At 45.1% G+C, this 18373-nt stretch overlaps 1 protein-coding gene across 5 annotated transcripts in view; it reads right to left on the reverse strand.

Moving 5' to 3' along the window:
- The window catches only part of ZDHHC14 (zinc finger DHHC-type palmitoyltransferase 14), a 283988-nt gene that overhangs the window by 186498 nt on the left and 79117 nt on the right, over positions 1-18373 (reverse strand). For 3 of the 5 annotated variants that reach the window (XM_046670055.1, XM_046670054.1, XM_046670053.1), the window contains one exon: positions 14095-14538. The exons of the other annotated variants lie outside the window; for them this stretch is intronic. In XM_046670055.1, coding sequence (XP_046526011.1) covers positions 14095-14141 — 47 coding nt within the window. In that variant the 5' untranslated portion in view covers positions 14142-14538. The remainder of the gene's footprint in view (positions 1-14094; positions 14539-18373) is intronic. 5 annotated transcript variants of the gene reach the window in all.

An 18373-nucleotide genomic window follows, 5' to 3' on the forward strand; every position in this document is an offset into this window, starting at 1 on the left:
CCCCTCGGTGCCACTGAGTTCGAGGGGACATGGATCCAACTCAGTTGCTAGATCCTTCATAATTATGGTTAAAAAAAAGACGCTTTTAAAATATATGTTTATTTGACTTCACATGCTCAAACTGATCTTAAATGAAATGGTATGAAATAGTCTTCCACCCAAACTTTTCCTGTAAGCATTTATTAAATTATTAAACATGATGACATCTGCTGAGCATCCACGAAGTCCCAGGCACTGTTCTAAGGGTTAGAGATACAGGGAGAAACTTTCTATGGCTCTGATGCTCAGAGAGTTACTAACAGCGCACTTCAGTCAGCAGGACCATCACCACCATCTGGACCAACGGTGCCCTTGTGGCCCTCTCTGGAACAGTCAAGGTACCACTCTTTGGCTGTCTTGTGTGAGCCCAAGGCTAGTAAAAACCAGTCCGATCAAAGCGTGTATCATGGAAAGTCACTTTCAGCAAACTGATGAGGAAGTAAGGAGAATGAAATGTGAAAATGGAAACCTCAAATCTGAAACTATAATTACCTTATTTTTAAAATATATATATATAAAATCAGTATGGTGGTTAACTCTGGGCAAAGGTAAAAGATGAGATTGTTGCATGAGAACACAGCAGTGTCGGGAACATTCTAGTTCTTAGATTAGATGGTGGGTTTTACGAGTGTTCCTCTTCTTACTTGGCTTCATAACTTATATCTACGCTATCAAATAATACCTAATAATACAAAACTCTATAATTGCCCGACTTTTCTTAATCATGATTGCTTCCAACTAGAGATTACTGAGGACTGAACATATTGCAAACCCCTGAGCACGTGGTTAACGCAAAGTTCTCCGATGATCTCTTAAATTAGGACCTCCTCATTAATCCGGGACGTGGCACTGCACTGTTTTAATTACCTAGAAGCTCTGTGTTACAGTCAGATTGATTTAAATAGACAGATAGATTAACTGAACAGCAAAGAGTATTTAATTAAAGTCTACTAGGATGAAAATCACAGCACTAAACGCAATGGGAAAGTGCTAATTAGTTTGCATATGTCAAAAGAAAGTTAACATCGTTCCTACAATATGATAAAACTCCTCAAATGTTAATGAAAAGAGTGGGAAAAGCCTTTCTTACTTTTTTGTTCCAGCAGCATTAATAAATGACAAAGATCCTAGAGGCAAAAGACTGTGTTACAATTTGTTAGGTATAAACAAACATCACAGTTTTGTGACCCGGAGCTGTGCCATGGTTGTATATAAGCCTGAAATCGATTGTCAAATAATTATTTGGAATTTTATTTTTATTGTAATCCATCTTTGCCAATGTCTGCCTAATAAAGACCATTTAGCCAAATAAGTTTTTTCTTATATAAGGATAAGTTTAAAAGAAAAAAACATATGTATTGAAAAAAATATAAGAAACTTTCCCTTGGCCTTGGAAATATAGGCCAAGGAAAACAAAACACAAATAGTTTGTGGGGACTTTCTACATTAATGCATTCAAAGGAATACATTCAAAAATCAAAAGTGAATACAACTCAAAATGAGTCATAGATTTTCAAAAGCACCAATTATCTTTCTATCTTTGCTTTTCAGAGCAAAGTGCCTTCAAAATATTAATTTAAATGAGAAAAGTGACACAGTGCGCGAGGGCCCAGCACAGTACCTCCAATTAACGCTGTCAGGTATAGACTTGGCACCTGCTTTGTCTGTACCTGGTTCAATAAATGCTGGAGCACTTGAAAAGTTCCTAAGAGCAAAGCCGCCCTTTGTAAACACCTGTAAGGACCACGTAATTGCTTCTCCAATTAGACCCTGCACCACTTTTCTGTAATGTTTGTGAAATATGCTACTTCTAGAAGATGTTTCCAATTGCCTTTCATAGAAAAGTATCATCTAGCTAAGAGGCAGGAATAACAAAAGGAGGCAACCACCTCTAGACTGATGTTTAAAAAAATTCACATAGTAAATGTGGATGCTGGCACTAAAATTGTGCTTTCTACTCCCAGAAGCAAGCCTCCCCTCCACTTATTTGCTAGGTCAGGCAGTATAGTCTGAGGTCAAGGCAGGACTCGCAGACACATGCACTCATTTAATAAACACTTATCACTGGGTGAGCCCCATATGGATGGGATGCTCTCCATGCCTCGTTGTAAGTTTAGGGTTTCGAGGACCTGTATTGACTTCCCCAGGTCTCCTCCTAGGCTGATGGAACACGTCTGTCTTACAGCTGGATCCTGTAGCCACACTCGGCCACCACTAGTCAGAGAGCTGGGGCTGCAGCACATGAGAAACCAGCACCTCTGCAGGTCCCTCACCCCGGCTGCAGACAGGAGCTGTCCTGACCGGCGGCCCCCTTCGCTGGTGGCAGAGTGAGCAGGGCAGTGACAGAAGTGCTCTTCCCTGCAGCCACCTGCAGGAATGCCATATGCATTCTCTAATCAGAAAAATCATAGCACCATGCGGAGCACTCTACCCACAGCATTTCCTTTGATCTATTTGGGAGGCTGCTCTATAATGCCCATTTTACAGATGAGGGAACAGACACAGAGGGTCTCTTCGAGCATCCTCAAGATAGCTCTCCTGTATCCCGCCACAAAACGTCAGCAGCGCTAGCTCAGAGGGGGCATTTTCAAAGACTGAAACGATTAAGCCTTTGTTTCGTTCCCTCTTCTCGGGCTTCCAAGACTTGTCTTCTCTCCATGGGAGCTTTATAACCACTATGCTCAGCAAAACAGGCCCAGTCTTCTGCACAAAAGCAGCCATTTTCCCAGCTATTTTGAGCCCTCAAACTCTTAATTTTAGATATCTCCCTCCTGTGATAATCTTTTCCTTCTTGAATAAGACGGCATGAACCAACGCAAGCCCGCTTCCGAACATACGCAGGAATCCCCCTGCTGAGGCCAGTTGTGCAAGGGAAATCCCACTTCTGGGGAGTCCCAGGGGAGAAGCAGGAGGGTCTGGAGGGAGTGGGGGGTGTCTACAGGAGAGGCAGGGTTGGGGGCCAGGAGTCCAGCGGACCCAGAAATCACCAGGAAACGCGAGAATTACAGACGGGCAGTCCGCATTCAAAGTAGAGTCTTGTTAGTTTCTTCATCTTATAAACACATCCTGGAGGCCTTCCTGTGGGTGGAAAGTGCCTCCTCACACACCTCCATCAGAAGCCCCACGGAAAGCATAAAGGCAGACTCCTGGACCCCACTCCAGACCTTCTGAATCAAAAGCATGGGGGTAGGGACGCAGGAACTGAGGTTTGAATCAGGCCAACGGAGATTTTGAAGATCACAGAGCTACTCCAAGTCAGGGGCTGGAACAGACCTGAGAATTACAGAAACAAAAAACACCTATTTCCCATACACAAGGCCTTCTCATCTCTGGGGGAGACTGAAATGGCAACTCCCAGTAACCAACAAAAGCGAGCAATCGACTGCAGAACCAGCTCCAGGTCTGAAGAGCTTTCTACTCCTAAAGAATTTTTCAGGCTGCAAAACTTTCTCAGCCCTACTCACATTTGGAAGTTGTCATAATACGTGTGTGCATACACTTTACTGCCCAAAGATGATGTTCCATTATTTTTGCTTTTTTTAATTTTTTTTGTGTGTGTGTGAGGAAGATTGGCCCTGAGCTAACATCTGTGACAATTTTCCTCTATTTTATGTGGGATGTCGCCACAGCATGGCTCGACGATCGGTGCTAGATTTGCACCTGGGATCTGAACCTGTGAACCCCAGGCTCCTCATGCGGAGCAGGTGAACTTAACCACCATGCCACCAGGCCAGTCCCCTACTTTTGCTTTTTAAAAACGTTTTATTTTATCTCTGGCCCAGTTTCTTTTGCTGGGTTCATAAACTGGAGGTATTTTTATCTACATATGCTGAGGTATTAAGGTATCTAACTTTAAAATTTCTTAATGGTTTCTCAGTGCATCAATAAATGAATGCATTTAGGATATTTTTCTGAAGTTTTTAAAACCATATAAGTAACATTGAAGAACACTCATAATTCTACAACTCTAATACAACTGTCATCTTTTGGTATCTTCATTTCCAGTTTTTTTCCATCTGCACATACTTGAACTTGTGGTCAATGAATATCTACAACTTTGTAACCTGTTTTCAATTAATATACTATGGTGAGCATTGGCATGTTGTTATATAACCTTCCTTGTTATTTTTACAGCTATATAACATTTCATAAAGTGAATGTATCCATTTTTATGGCTATATGACATTTCACAAAGTCAACATATCATTATTTACTTAATCATTCTCCTGTGGTTAGACATTTAATTTGGGTTCCTTCCAGTTTTTCACATGCATGAATAACACCATTTTAAAATGTATTTATTTCCTGCCTTTAGAATAGAACCCCAGACCTTGGCTTGTCTAGGGAAAATAGAATTAAAAGATGATGGAATACTGGACATTTTGGGGCTGTGGAGAAACTCTAACTTTTCCTAAGTTAGTGCTTCACAAGTTGTCGTTTACTGAGCATCTACTGTGCAAGGCACGTGTAATCTTCATAACAACCACTTCAAAGCAATACTAGTCTCCATTTTGCACAGGTGACATGCCCAAGCTCACACAGCTGGTGAGTGGGGGTCTGGGTCGCTCTGACTGAGACCCAGCCCTGTCGTAATTCACAGTGAGAGAGAGTAGAAGAGAGGGAGAGGGGAGGCGGGAGGGGTACTGTAAGATGCCTGTGGTAGACATCAGAGCTGCTCGCCAAACGTATCTGGCTCTCCGCCTCTTCCAGGCACCTGGGTGGACTGTACCTCCAGGCCCTGTGGTTGGGTGGAGCCACACAGCTAGTTGTGGCCAACGAGTTGTGAGTTGCCGTAATGTGTGTGTCACTTCCAGGCCAGAGCATCTAATGGCTGGTGTGAGATCCTCCAGAACCCTTCCTCCCTCTGCCACGATGGCCGTCAATATGTGAGGTTGCTGCATCAGCCTGGGTCCCAGGATGAGGAGCTTCAAGCAGAATCCCCAGCTGACCTGCAGGAGTCACGTAGCTTGAGCAGGAAATACACTTTTGTTGTCCTAAGTCACTAAGATTTTGAAGTTGTCTGTTAGCACCGATAACCTGGCCTCTCCTGCCTGAGATGATGTCTTTCCACTTCCAAAATGACTGCCATGCACGCTTCTCCTAACATAGTTAGCTTCCTTCAGAAGGTGGTTGTAGCAGGGCGCAGCTTCCCGGGACCACAGCCCGAAACACCTGCTGGGAAGGACACTCATTTGGGTGAAGGCCTGTGGACGGTAACACGGCGTGCAACCCCAGTCCTTCGCACTGGGAGGGCAACGCTCTGGTGGACTGTCCTGGGGGGCAGGATGAAGGTAGGTTTACAGCCCTGAGTGCTGGCCAGAGAGAGGACAGGCCCAGGGAGCTCCAGAGTAGAGAGTGCTGGGCACGTGGGAGCTGCCGGTTGACCCCAGCCACTGGAGGCTAGACCGTGTTGCCAGGCTCACGTACCAAACAACGGTGCCTTCGGCCATCCTGCCCCCAAAATACGTGATTCTGTCATTTATGTTAAGATCTCTTCTCTCCCAGATATATCACCTCCTAGAAAGATGGGCTGAGGGGAACAGAGACCTGGGGTTTCGAGCCTTCATCCAGGGCTCAGATACAAGGTCTGCCACTCATCAATTGAATGGCGTTGGGTCCTCTCACGTATCTGAGTCTCAAATTTCTCATCCATTAAATGGGAATAAAAATATCGACCTCATAGGATGCAGGGCTAATCAAAAGAGTAAGAATGTGCTCAGCACATAATAGATCCTCAATAAATTGCGCCTATTGTCTTTAGTATAAAGTAAGTATCCTGCCAGGCTCCTTCTCTCCATCGAACAGGAAAATCGGCGAAATTCTCCCCTGGCTTAGCAAAATGACGTCACGAAAGAGAAGGCCTTCTATCCGCTTCGTCTTAAACATAGACAGTCATCCTAAAAACATACTTTGTCTCTCGGGGCGACAGAGGTAAGGGGAGCTTCCTGCTATCAAGATAACTGTTTGCAGGGATGCATTATTTGCTGTTGCAGCCACAGAAATGCCCCGTGGCTCACAATCCTTGAGACAAACCCTCTTCCTAACCGGGCAGGCAGCCTAACTTCATCAGGCCCTTGAGAGCTGATGCACGGACACGGCACTCGGGCGCAAGGCTTGTGCTGTTCGTGCAAGCCCTTTCCACTGGCAGCCCCGTGCCCCCCGAAGAGAGTTAAAGCACCGCAATGAATGGTCTTTTAAGAATGTGTGGCTGCCGTCCCTGCGGCCTCAGTGTCCAGCGCCCAGAGGCGCTCGATCAGCCACTGGGAGTTCCGATTTCCTAGATGACTCAGAGGAGCTGCTGCAAGCTGAGCCTTGCCTCAGGCCCCATTCCCACCAAGTGCCCCGTGCACTATTCCACAAAGTCATCTCTGCCCGCCCCTTGCCTCTCCTTCACCCCGATACCTGCCCTCGTGCTGCCCTTTGCTCTCTGTAACTCAGGAGTTGTTAGCTTCTAGTATAGTTTTCCTTACCAGAGTGATTTCCCAAACTTTTGGGAATGTTGATAACCTGTCCTTGCTTTTCTGATGTGAAGTTTTTCCTCCCTTCTTTTTTTTTAATTCTTTTTTTTCTTCTTTGAGTGAGCTCACTACTGCCAATCATCATCTTTTTGCTGAGGAAGGCTGGCCCTGAGCTAACATCTGTGCCCATCTTCCTCTACTTTATATGTGGGACGCCTACCACAGCATGGCGTGCCAAGCGGTGCCATGTCCACACCCGGGATCTGAACTGGCGAACCCCAGGCCGCCAAGAAGCGGAACATGTGAACTTCACTGCTGTGCCACCGGGTCGGTCCCTCCTCCCTTCCTTGAAGTGCTGTGTAGCATACAGCTATTAAATAGGATTGACAATCTTCCAGGCATTATTTTTTTTAAAACGTATGCTTTCTGGTGAGGAAGATTGGCCCTGAGCTAACATCTGTTGCCAATCTTCCTCTTTTTCTTTTTTCTCCCCAAAGCCCCAGTACATCATTGTATATCCTAGTTGTATGTGGTTGTTCTATGTGGGATGCCACCACAGCATGGCTTGATGAGTGGTGTGTAGGTCCGTGCCAAGGATCTGAACTGGTGAACCCTGGGCTGCCGAAGCAGAACGCACAAACTTAACCACTACACCACTGGACGAGCCTTCCAGACATTATTCATAATAGCCAAAAAGCGGAAACAACCCAAATGTCCATCAACTGATGAATGGATAAACATAATACGGTATGTCCACACAGTGGAATATTACTCAGTCATCAAAAAGAATGAAACACTGATACATGCTACAACATGGATGAATCTTTAAAACATTATGCTAAACAAGATAAGTCAGACACAAAGGGTCACATATCATACAATCTCATTTATACAAAATGTCCAGAAGAGGCAAATCTACAGAGACAGAAAGCAGATTAGTGGTTTCCTAAGACTGGAGGGGGTAGGATACGGGGAGTGACTGCTGATGGATATAGGGTTTCTTCTTGGGGTGGTGAAATATGCTAAAATTAGATAGTGGTGATGGCCATACACTTCTGAATATGCTAAAAGCCACTGAATTTCATGCCTTAAATGGGTAACTCTTATGGTAAATGGATTATATCTCAATAAGGCCATTATTTTAAAAGAATATATCTTCAGGTGCAAGAATTTTATGACATCCTCTAAAATAAATGGAAACATTCTAAGGATGTTTCCAAACCAGAGATGGGAATATGCCTCATGGAGTTTGCAAACTCAAAAAGGGATGAGGTTGGGTGTAAAGTGATAGGCAGGCGGTGGGGGCCTTTGGCCACCTAGAACACCAGCCAATCCAGAGAGGGCAGCCACCACACAGCTCCCACTGATTATTGCTCCTCAAGCCCAGTGTGCCAGGTTTTCATATTTTTCAGGAAAAGATAAAATGCTCAAGTTTTAGTTGAAATTTTCCTATTTTTGTTTTTATAACTAATCCAATTTTTTTCAAAAACATGGGGCTGGCCCCATGGCCTAGTGGTTAAGTTTGGTGCATTCTGCTTCAGCAGCCTGGGGTTCATGGGTTCATATCCCAGGTGTGGACCTACACACAACTCATCAGCCACACTGTGGCAGGAACCCACATACAAAATAGAGGAAGACTGGCAACAGATGTTAGCTCAGGGCGAATCTTCCTCAGCAAAAAGAAAAAAAAAATCCACCAAGGATATGACTTCTGCCTTTTACCATTGAGTCAACAAATATTGCCTGAATGCCTACTGTGTGCCAGGCACAGTCTCAGCTGGTGGACACAGCAGCGATGGATGACGGGGCCTCAAGGAATGGGTTCTCTTTCTTTCCATGCTATTATGGAGCAGACGGCACTACACGGTATGCACCGAGCTGTCCCAAGAGTGTGGCACACGGAGGCCCTGAGCTGCCAGGGGAACCAGTATTGCTGACAGACACCTTCGCACAGGTAGATGGGAGCCAACGGCCCAGAAGGCTGCAAAGGACCCTCCCCAGTTCTCCCTAAGAGAGGTGTGAGTGCCCCCAGAGCCAGGGCAGAACAAGCCTAAACGCCCAAGTTCAGACTTCTGGAGAAAGACCGAGGCACAGAGGCCAACCTGTCCTCAGGGATGGAATATCTTAGTAGGTTACAGGTTAACAAGGGCCTCATGGAAGGCCGACCTTGGGAGATTTCTATTTTTCTTATCCTCTGTTGCTAAATAGAATGACACTACCTGCATGTCATGGTTCAAAGCAGTTCCTCCCGGAAAGAAGGGCCTGTTTTATTTCATCTCACAATGTTCATAGTTCCTGGGGAAGATGTGTTGTTATGAGGGTGGTCACTGTTTCAATGGGCTTGGACATTGCATTCGTTGTGACTTTCTGCACCCCCAGCAGTTCTGTTCTTGAGGAGACATTTCTCAGAAACGCTCTCACAAATAACAGTGAGTCAGGACTTCAAAATTGATCTCGTGGTATTAGTTTCAAAGTAGGCATCTAAATATGCTCGACTTGGCTTATGACAAGTTAGATATAATCTGAAACCACCATAATCTAAAACTTAAAGACATAATGGAAGGACCAAAATTGTTTGTGCTTTTCTAAAACAATGTCTTTCTTCGTTAATTGGTCCAACCCAATAAGTAATCATTAAAATTTTTTTTAGAAGCCACTTTTTAATATATCTTGTGGTAGATTAAAGATGGCAGCACACTCTTTGTTGCTCCTGCCATTGGGAAATAAAAGCTAATTGCCCTCCCCTTGAATTTGGGCCGGTCTTAGTGACTTGGTTGACCAAGAAAATGTGACAGATGTGTTGTTCCTGGATGTCCAAGGCTGGCTCATAAGAAGTCTTACAGCTTCAGCCTTGGTTTCTTGGAATGCTGCCTCTGGAGTCTGACTCCCCAAGACCACCAAGCCATGAGGGAGTCGAAGCTAGACACCTGGAGAGAGATGCCTACCAGCCTCCCTATGTTCCGGTCATATCCACACGGGAGTCACATACATGTAGGAAGCAGCCATGGGCTTCCAGCCCAGTCGATATCAGACCAAAACTGTATGAACCATCCTAACCCAAACTGGCCAGCCGAACCTGGTCAACCCAAAGAGACAGTCATACCCAAATGAGATAGTATGACAAAACTTGTTTTGAGCCACTAAGTTTTCGGGTGACTTATTAATCAATAATAGATAATTGGAATAGGCAGGAAAAGAGAATGTGATTATTTTTCATAAATCTTCATTTGCAGTAAGAGGAAGAAATTATTCAATTTGGACAAATCTTTCACCTTAAAACCTACTTCATAAGTTACAGAAGAATTTGAAGGGTAGAATTAATCATCAAATCAGTCAATAGTATTTATTGAACACCCACTATGTACAAAACTAAGAAGAGACATATCTATTCAGAAGAACGATCTAACAACTCCTGGTCTGAACGAACTCTACGCAGAAACAGGTAAAGAAATGAATTCTTTCAAAGGCAAAAGGAATTATCCAGCATATATAATTAAGAAGACAGTTATGAAAGCACATGTGATAAAACAGACACACGAACTGAATATTTCAGGTTGTAGTCTTCTCAGGAGCAGGGAGCGATTCTGATCAATCTCTAGAAACTTCAGAACTTCCAGGTTAGACAAGGATTTTTCACATATGCTTGTGGCTGTAACCATGAAATATTTAAGCATGGACTGAATTTCTACGACTGCTTATTCTTTTATCTTTGCTTACTACGATGTTTGAAAGTTTTATCATTAGTGTGATCTTTTAGACCTGACCATAGAGGCTGTGGGGGGTGGGGAGCGGGACAAAGCTTCAGCAATGTCTGCTGGCCCTGAGAACTACTGCCCATCTAGCAGTGCATCAATTCACTATGGCCATCTTCACCTGGAAGGGCCTTCTTTGAGTGGGAATACTGGATGGAGCCACTGGATTATTTTCTTTTTGGATGATTCTCCCTCTAGACTCAGTAACTGTTTCTTCTGGTGAGGTGTTGAGGGGCTGGATGGAGTTCAGTAAAACATTGCTATCAAGGGGCCGGCCCAGTGGTGTAGTAGTTGAGTTTGTGCGCTCTGCTCTGGCGGCCCAGGGTTCGTGGGTTCAGATACCGGGTGCAGACCTACACACTGCTCATCAAGCCACGCTGTGGCAGCATACCACATACAAAATAGAGGGAGACTGACACAGATCTTGGCTCAGGGACAATCTTGCTCAAGCAAAAGGAGGAGGATTGGCAATGGATGTTAGCTCAGGGCCAATCTTCCTTACCAAAAACAAACAAACAAAACAAAACAAAAAAACACGGCTATCAATGCACAGCTATAAACATTGCTATCAATATTTAAGTGCAAGGCTGTGGATGCGAGAAATAATTTTCAATTGTCAACATCCCTACTTAGGCCAAATTCCAAACACCAGAGAGATACCAGAAACAGCAGCGTGTGACACTTCTTATTTTCTCAAGTATCCAGTTTCCAAACTAAGCACTTCCCACCAAAGGGTCTCGTTTCCAGCTCTCTCACATGCTCTAGTACGTGTTGGCATATCTAACAACTAAGAAACGTTCTAGCCTATAATGTGCATCTACCCACTTGAACTCAGCGGACACGAGAATCCTTCTGGAAAAGATATGGCTATCCAGCAGCGTTTGTATTTACGGCTTTCAGGAAATTTCAATAGTGATGAAATGGGACCATTTTCTTCTTAGTCATTGTGTGAGGGTCACAGGTAAACAACTAAACGACACTAACCAAATCTGTACTGTACAGTATTCATCTAACAGCTCACGGTAAATGACTTCAGCTCCAATCTGCATGACAGGGAGGAGGGACACCCTGAGAAAGCAGGGCAGGGCTGGCGGGCTCTGGGCCAGGCACTTTAAACCTGGCGCCTCGTCGTCTTCTGCCACTGTGTGAGGGGCAGCTTTGGAGAGCAGACCATAAATCTACAGGGAGACTTATAAACACAATAATTTTTGTTTCTGAGATTTATAATGCACGGCAAAACAAGGCTATGCTTAATCCTCCAGAGAAGTTCTCTCTCGATAAGATCTTCAGAAGCCAGAGAAAACAAAACTTCTTTCCCCAACCAAAAAGGGCCAGACATTTACGGAAAAAAAAGAAAAAAGCCCTGGGAATCTGTGCCTTGTTGATAAAGATTCTGAGAAGAGACTGTGCAGCTTTCGTTCCCGATGTGGTAGAAGACAGCGCAGCAACAACAAAGAGAAAGAAAAATAGAGTCTTTCTTGCAAGTCAGAGCCTTTGAGGTAATTTTGCTATTGAAGTTCACAAAGGATTCGCAACCGTACACGCGGCATCAGAGATCCTTTTGCGGAAAAGCGAAGAGAACACCACTAGGAAATATACTAGGAACAGCGGAGGAAGGGTGCACGAGGCGTGCCCAGCAGCTCTGACATCACGGAGCCAAGGAGACCACTTTGAACCAAAGGAGGTAAATTTAAGAAAAATGGGAGGAAGAGCTGACTTTACATGGTGGTAGAAAAACCGTGAACCTTACCACACGACAGATTGAAGAGGCAGAAACCATAGGTCGGCTCAGAGATTTAAAGTCAGGGATCTATAGTGAGTTGCATTTTTTTTTTTTAATTTGGCTCTAACTTTGTTTTTTAGTTATGGTAAGAACACAACGTGAGATATCTTCTCAACAAATTTTTAAGTGTACAATACAGTATTGGCAACTACAGGCACAATGTTGTACACGGCGCTCTAGAATTTATTCATTCACATAACTGAAACTTTATACCCAGTGAACAGCAACTCCCCGTTTCCCTCCCGCCAGCCCCTGGCAACCACCATTCTCCTCTCTGCTTCTCTGCGTCTGACTATTTTAGGTTCCTCATATAAGTGATAGATATACAGTGTTTGTCCTTCTGTGGCTGACATTCACTTAGCATAATGTTCTCCAGCTGCATCCATGCTGTTGCATATGGCAGCATTTCCTTCTTTTTTAAGGCCAACTAATATTCCATGGGATGTACGTACCACATTTTTTTAATTCATCCATCCATCAATGGACATTTAGGTTGTTTCCATATCTTGGCTATTGGGAGCAGTGCCGTGACGAATGTGGGAGTTGTATGAAGGGAATTGAGGCTGCTCAATGCCTACCACGTGGCATCGCTTGGTGCCATGTCACATGCTGGACCAAGATCCAACCAAACAGCGCTTTTTAATATTTTTTCTAAAGCATGAAAATAATCCTAAATTAGTAGCAGACTCTATTTTTTTTTTTTTGAGGAAGATTAGCCCCAAGCTAATATTTGCCACCAGTCCTCCTCTTTTTGCTGAGGAAGACTGGCCCTGACTAACATCCGTGCCCATCTTCCTCTACTTTATATGTAGGACACCTGCCACAGCATGGTTTGACAAGTGGTTCTAGATCTGCACCCAGGATCCAGGCTTGCAAACCCCGGGCCACTGAAGCAGAGGGCGGAAACTTAACCACTACGCCACCAGGCCAGCCTCTAGTGGCAGACTCTTAATATATGAGGATCTAAAGACCCAGAACCCCTCTTCCTCTGGCAGGGGCTAGGTGCCCCCATGAGATGCTTCCAAGAGTAATAAATTGCTAACTCTGGAAGCCCTGACTATGGCCATGCACAAAGAGGCTGGCTGGAAAGTGCTGGGACTGAACTTCCCAGTGTCCTCTTCACAGGGTGGAAGAGAGTGTCACTATGTGGCTGGCCACATACCTGCTTGCCCCACCCAACACCGTCCCTCTCTGGCCTTCTGCCTCTGCCCTCCTTTCGCAGGGGGGAACGTGTCCAGCCGTGGTGAGCATCGCCCTGCCCCACCCTTAGGCCTCGGATAAGCACCCCCATTGGTACACACACTCCCAAACTACAACAGATACCCTTGTATTCTTATTTCATTTCCAGAAGGAGAATGCGTCTATCAGGGGACCCTAATTTAAGGACCCTCACCCAAACTATAGCTGCTATTCCAGAATAACTAGGAGGCATGACTAAGGAGCATACTTTTTACCAATCCCAATGTCTTTGCCTTTGGGAATGACGTGAGCAATGGGGCTCAGGCTGGTAACAAACCGCACACACAGTGACTTCAGGAAGGCAAAGTTCTGAACCCCGCAGCGATCTGCCCGACTCCTACGTCTCGCTCCAGCTGTGTCCTGATGTCCCTTTTAAAGCTATTTTTAGTAACAGCCATTATTCAACAAAGAGGAAGAGAAATGTACATCAAATGTATTCACAGAGGCCCTGGAGCCCCCGCCCACAGTGGACTGCCTTTTAAAGGCATCCTGCCCCATAGAGACCCTTTTCCCTTCCGTCACTCAAAGCCAGGAACCCTTGCCACAGTGCACTAAGATTCAGCGAGATAGTGTTTACGGCGGAGGCCACCTGGGAATTTCCCAGGCCCCCAGAATGCGTGTGTTATTTCAGACTCCAAAACAGAAGTGCACAGCAATGACATCAGATTCTCCACGACAAACCATGTGCGTTTTATCCAGGCCCTACTTCGCTTCTTGCTAAGCCAATCACTGTGGCCAACAGGAAGAGGAGCCTCTGGACCACATGCACATTTTATTGATTGGCCCAAACAGGAAAAAATAGATACAAGAATTATTTACTTACCTCCTGTTGTCATCAACTTCTGCTAGCAGTACTGACCAGAAGACCATTGGTCAGAAGGCACATGGCCAGTTCTCCGGGCTGCAGTGTGCACGTCTGCCATTCTCCTTTGAAACCCCTCTTCATTTGTTTTTCTAAAGCATCCCCAGGGAAAGGAAGTGGAACACAGTCACACACAGGCCCATTTTAGTCACGTTCTTTTCTGCCTCCGTATAACTCAAGTGTGCAAGCAAGACAGGAAATCTTGATTACAATGACACACATTCCAGACTTCTAGGAAGCTTTTCTATAGAAGGATTCCTGCGCAGGGTGGGAAATTGGAGTAGATGACATCTAAATGATCCTTTTCCAATTTAGAGAGTTGACTTTTTAATTCCTCAAATGCATGCTTCTTCAAAACTCCACGTAGGAATCCAAGAATTGCTGTGTGAGTATCAACAGTGATCTCTGGAAAACCAGACACAGGAAGACATTTCTTTCAAAGACATCACAGTTCTATGTTGATGGATCAATTCAGAAGAATGAAGTGGAGGCCTAGCCCATTAACTGGGCCCCTCTCCTAGCCACCCCTGCACCCCATTGAGGGACGCACAGGCCAGTTCTCCAGGCTTGCTCATTCTGGAGATCCAGTCCAGAGGCTCTGTCCAGTTGCCTCCAGTTGCTCCCCAGAAACCCCAATCCTTCCCACATAGCTGATGGGCAGCACTCAACAGTGAGTGATGCCGAGACGCAGTAAAAGCTTGTCAAGCTCCACTATTGCAGAATGGAACGCGCATGTTCTCTAACTCATATCACCCCTCCAACCAAGTTCCAAACTTCCAGCCACCACCAGAGAAACAAGGAATTCATCTCCCTCCTGACACTTGGGAGAAGCTTAAAGGCTGGTAGGGAAGGGGCTGTAGGGGGAAGCCAAGGAGAGACTAACTTACTCTGCTTATAAGGCTTCGCACCGTAATTTGGAGTTCTGTCATTTAGACAGAAACAGCGGGAGCAATAGGGCACATGTTCTACATTATAACGAAAGTCAACAATTTGTTTTCCAGAAAGTTCTTCCACAGACACCTTTGGAGAGATACCTTTATCCCACTTACCTCTAGGTTTACATATGGGTCAACACTACTCTGATAAATAGTTCAAAAGAGTCTTCCTGACCATTTCAAGGATAGGGGCTATTTTTTCATGTTAAAAAATTATGTGCATCCTCATACAGTAGTAGCTGTATTTTACCTCTTTCGATTATCGAGAAAATATGTAACTAGAGAAGGCCATTGTGAATTTAGTAATGCTTTTGAATTTATGTTTGAGTAGCAACAACAGGAGCTACATGCACTTGGAAAAACATAATAACACACATATACTCATAAGGTATATGCCACTTATTATCACAGATGACCCTGGATTCTTGACCCTCTGCAGTCACCTGGCCGCCCCCAGCCTCCCCGTGGTCTATCCACTGTTGCGAATTCTAAAAACTAGAATTTTACTAGGTAATCTCAAAGGAATTTTGATCTGACATTTTCAAGAGGAACAAAAGCAAAATCATTTACTCTGCGTTTTTTTTTTTCCTTTCATGGCACCCTTAGATTCCTGTTATGGTATCAAGCCATGTAAGAGATATCAACAGGCTTTCCGCCATTTTATGTTGTCTAATCATCAACAAACATTAACTAAAAGGAGATACAATGAATCACAACACTGTCTGCTCCTCAGGACTATTAGAATCTAATTAAAACTCGCAAGATCAATGCCACGCCGGATGAAAAAAATCACCATGGGAACTATGAAGAGGAAAAAAGACTTTTGTTAGCAGTCACATAAAATTACCCAGAATAGTCCTCCCTCCGTCTCTCCCCCCACGAAAACACTCCTCCAGGCTTAAAGCTAAATAAATGTCAACAACCAGAGTCTCGTATATACTGACTGCAGAAAGAGGAAAAACAGCCTCAAGTGATGGGGGGCGGGGTTGGGGTCAGACACCAGCTGTGAATTCATCTTTCCTGCAAAGCCAGATGTACTCATAAGTGTCTTGTGAGTTGGTTTCGTCGGTCATGTGTTTTAATTTGTCCAAATTTGCTCTTCTTTAGACAGAGAAAACCCCAGGCCCACAACTATGAAAGCTCAGCATGGCGGTGGAAGCTGGGGGACCCTCTCTCAATGGGGCATCCTCTTGGGGGCAGCAGGAGGGGCCGAGCAGTGTCCACTGGATGAGACCCCCTCGGAATAACAAAACCAAGAACACAGAGTCTATACAGAATCTACAAGTTGGATCCCAAAAAGATCCCAGTGCCAAGGGCAATTCAGTTGCAGGCATCTTCTTTGACATGAATATCACCTACTAGAAGTTGACAAAAAAAATCGTATTTCCATAATTCCAAGTTTATGAAAAAAGCAAGGAAACAGCATTGAAGTGATTGGTAAAGATTTCAGCGAATATTGTAAGATCTTTATTGAATTTCCATGTATTCTTACTCGCTGACAAAGGCAAAAAGGAGAAGAGCGCAGGCTTTCTTGCCCATTTGGAAACATTATAGGCTAGTTCACCCCCAGAATTCTTAGAGCCGATTGCCAATTTCATATTCCGGTGACGACGACCTTGACCAACCCAATCCACAAAACAGATTTTATGGCACCGACTAATATTCCTGCCCCTGAGCTCTAGGAACCAAACTCACGAAGCCCCTGGGCCCAACACTGAGTCATGCCGAACACCTCAACCACCTGCCATCTGTGGCCAACTCAGGCGCCGACGCAGCATGGGTGACAACTCAGTGTTCTTACCAGCACCTCAACGGAATTACTAACGATAACGCGCAGTGTCGCAGCAATTTAAAGTAGAGATGGACACAGACAAAATGGTTAAATGAACTCCTCAATAACTGGAGAACTCTTCTTAAGCTCCTCCTTTCCGGGCAAATTTCTAAACTTAAAAAAAAGTGATTAAAAGAGTTAGGTTGACGTGGATCAATTCCTTTCTCGACCCACACCTGTACTCTGAAGAGGCATAAATTGCCAAGGGGAGGGATGTCAATACTTTGCCTTTATTTAATTCTCAACAGTTTTAAAAGTGCTGTCAGATCAGTTACGTCATGCCATGCCCCTAACAACTCTGGGCACTGCATTGGGCAGCTGTGGTCCTTTCCACTTTGCAAAAGCCAAGGTTCCACAGGGCAGAGGCCTTACCTATTGTCATTCACACAGACTCAGGAGAGTCAGGGCTAACGGCCAGGCCTCCACACCCCACCCAGTGCCCTTTCAACTACAGGATGAGCAAGGAGCGGGCTGCCTGGGCCACAACCTGCAAAATTGGCACCTGCATTAAGAGAAATGAACTGAAAATATCAAGAGAGTATTTTTAGGCCCTTGAGATTGATTACACACTCGAAAGGCTAATGGGACAGACACACAGTTGGCACAGTCTTTGCTCAAGCCCTAATCCAGCACCTTGGGTCAGAAGCTAGGGCCACGAGCCCGCGCAGCATCCTTGGGAAGTAGAAATCCGGAAGAAGAAGGGGATGCGTTTTCACAAGAGCAGCCGTGATCTGCAAACATAGTGAACTCGAATGAAACCAAGCCAGCGCCAAAAAAGCGAAACTCCCGCTTCTCAGATGCCTGCGGTTAATTCTCTTTGCCCTCCAGATGAGTCAGATCAAGGGGGTGTGGACTGGTCCACGGCAGCTATCAAAGCAAGTCATTTGACACTGAGATAAGCGCTGGGGAGCGCGCTGCTCCGACACACAATAGGCCGACGTGTTTCTCTAGTTCCCTGGCTAAAACTAACTGCTTTATCTGAGTGAAAATGCCGTGTTCCAGTCATCCTCTTTCTAACAAGAGCCGCTTGTATCCCCAGCTGACTGTAAGAAAGATTACATTCTGTTCCTCGTGAAGAAAATGACAACGGGGCCTACAGGGCCCGAGTCCCACAGAAAAGAGTATCCACTCCTGTGAGCTCTTACACGCCCCCTGCGGGACCCCGCCAACCTCACTGTGACTCTAAGATCCAGAAAACAAAACCAACAGCCCAGCATTATCAGGGCCTCCAGGTTTAGGAAAAAGCCCTGGAGTAAAAGCCCTTTCTACAAACAGCTTGGAGGGGATTTCACATGGGAGTTACCTGCTTTGTTGGGAGGGTGAAGGGTGGGGATATAAAGGAGCGTCAGCTCAGGGTGAGCCCGCCACACCAAGGCGACCTTCGAGGCCCAGATGCTCTCTTCCATCGCTTTTGTCCTTTTGGGTTCCTGAGTCCTTCTCCCCTACGACACGGTGATGGACCACTCTGTTTTCT

Source organism: Equus quagga, chromosome 8, assembly GCF_021613505.1.
Source record: "Equus quagga isolate Etosha38 chromosome 8, UCLA_HA_Equagga_1.0, whole genome shotgun sequence".
Lineage (NCBI taxonomy): Eukaryota > Metazoa > Chordata > Mammalia > Perissodactyla > Equidae > Equus > Equus quagga.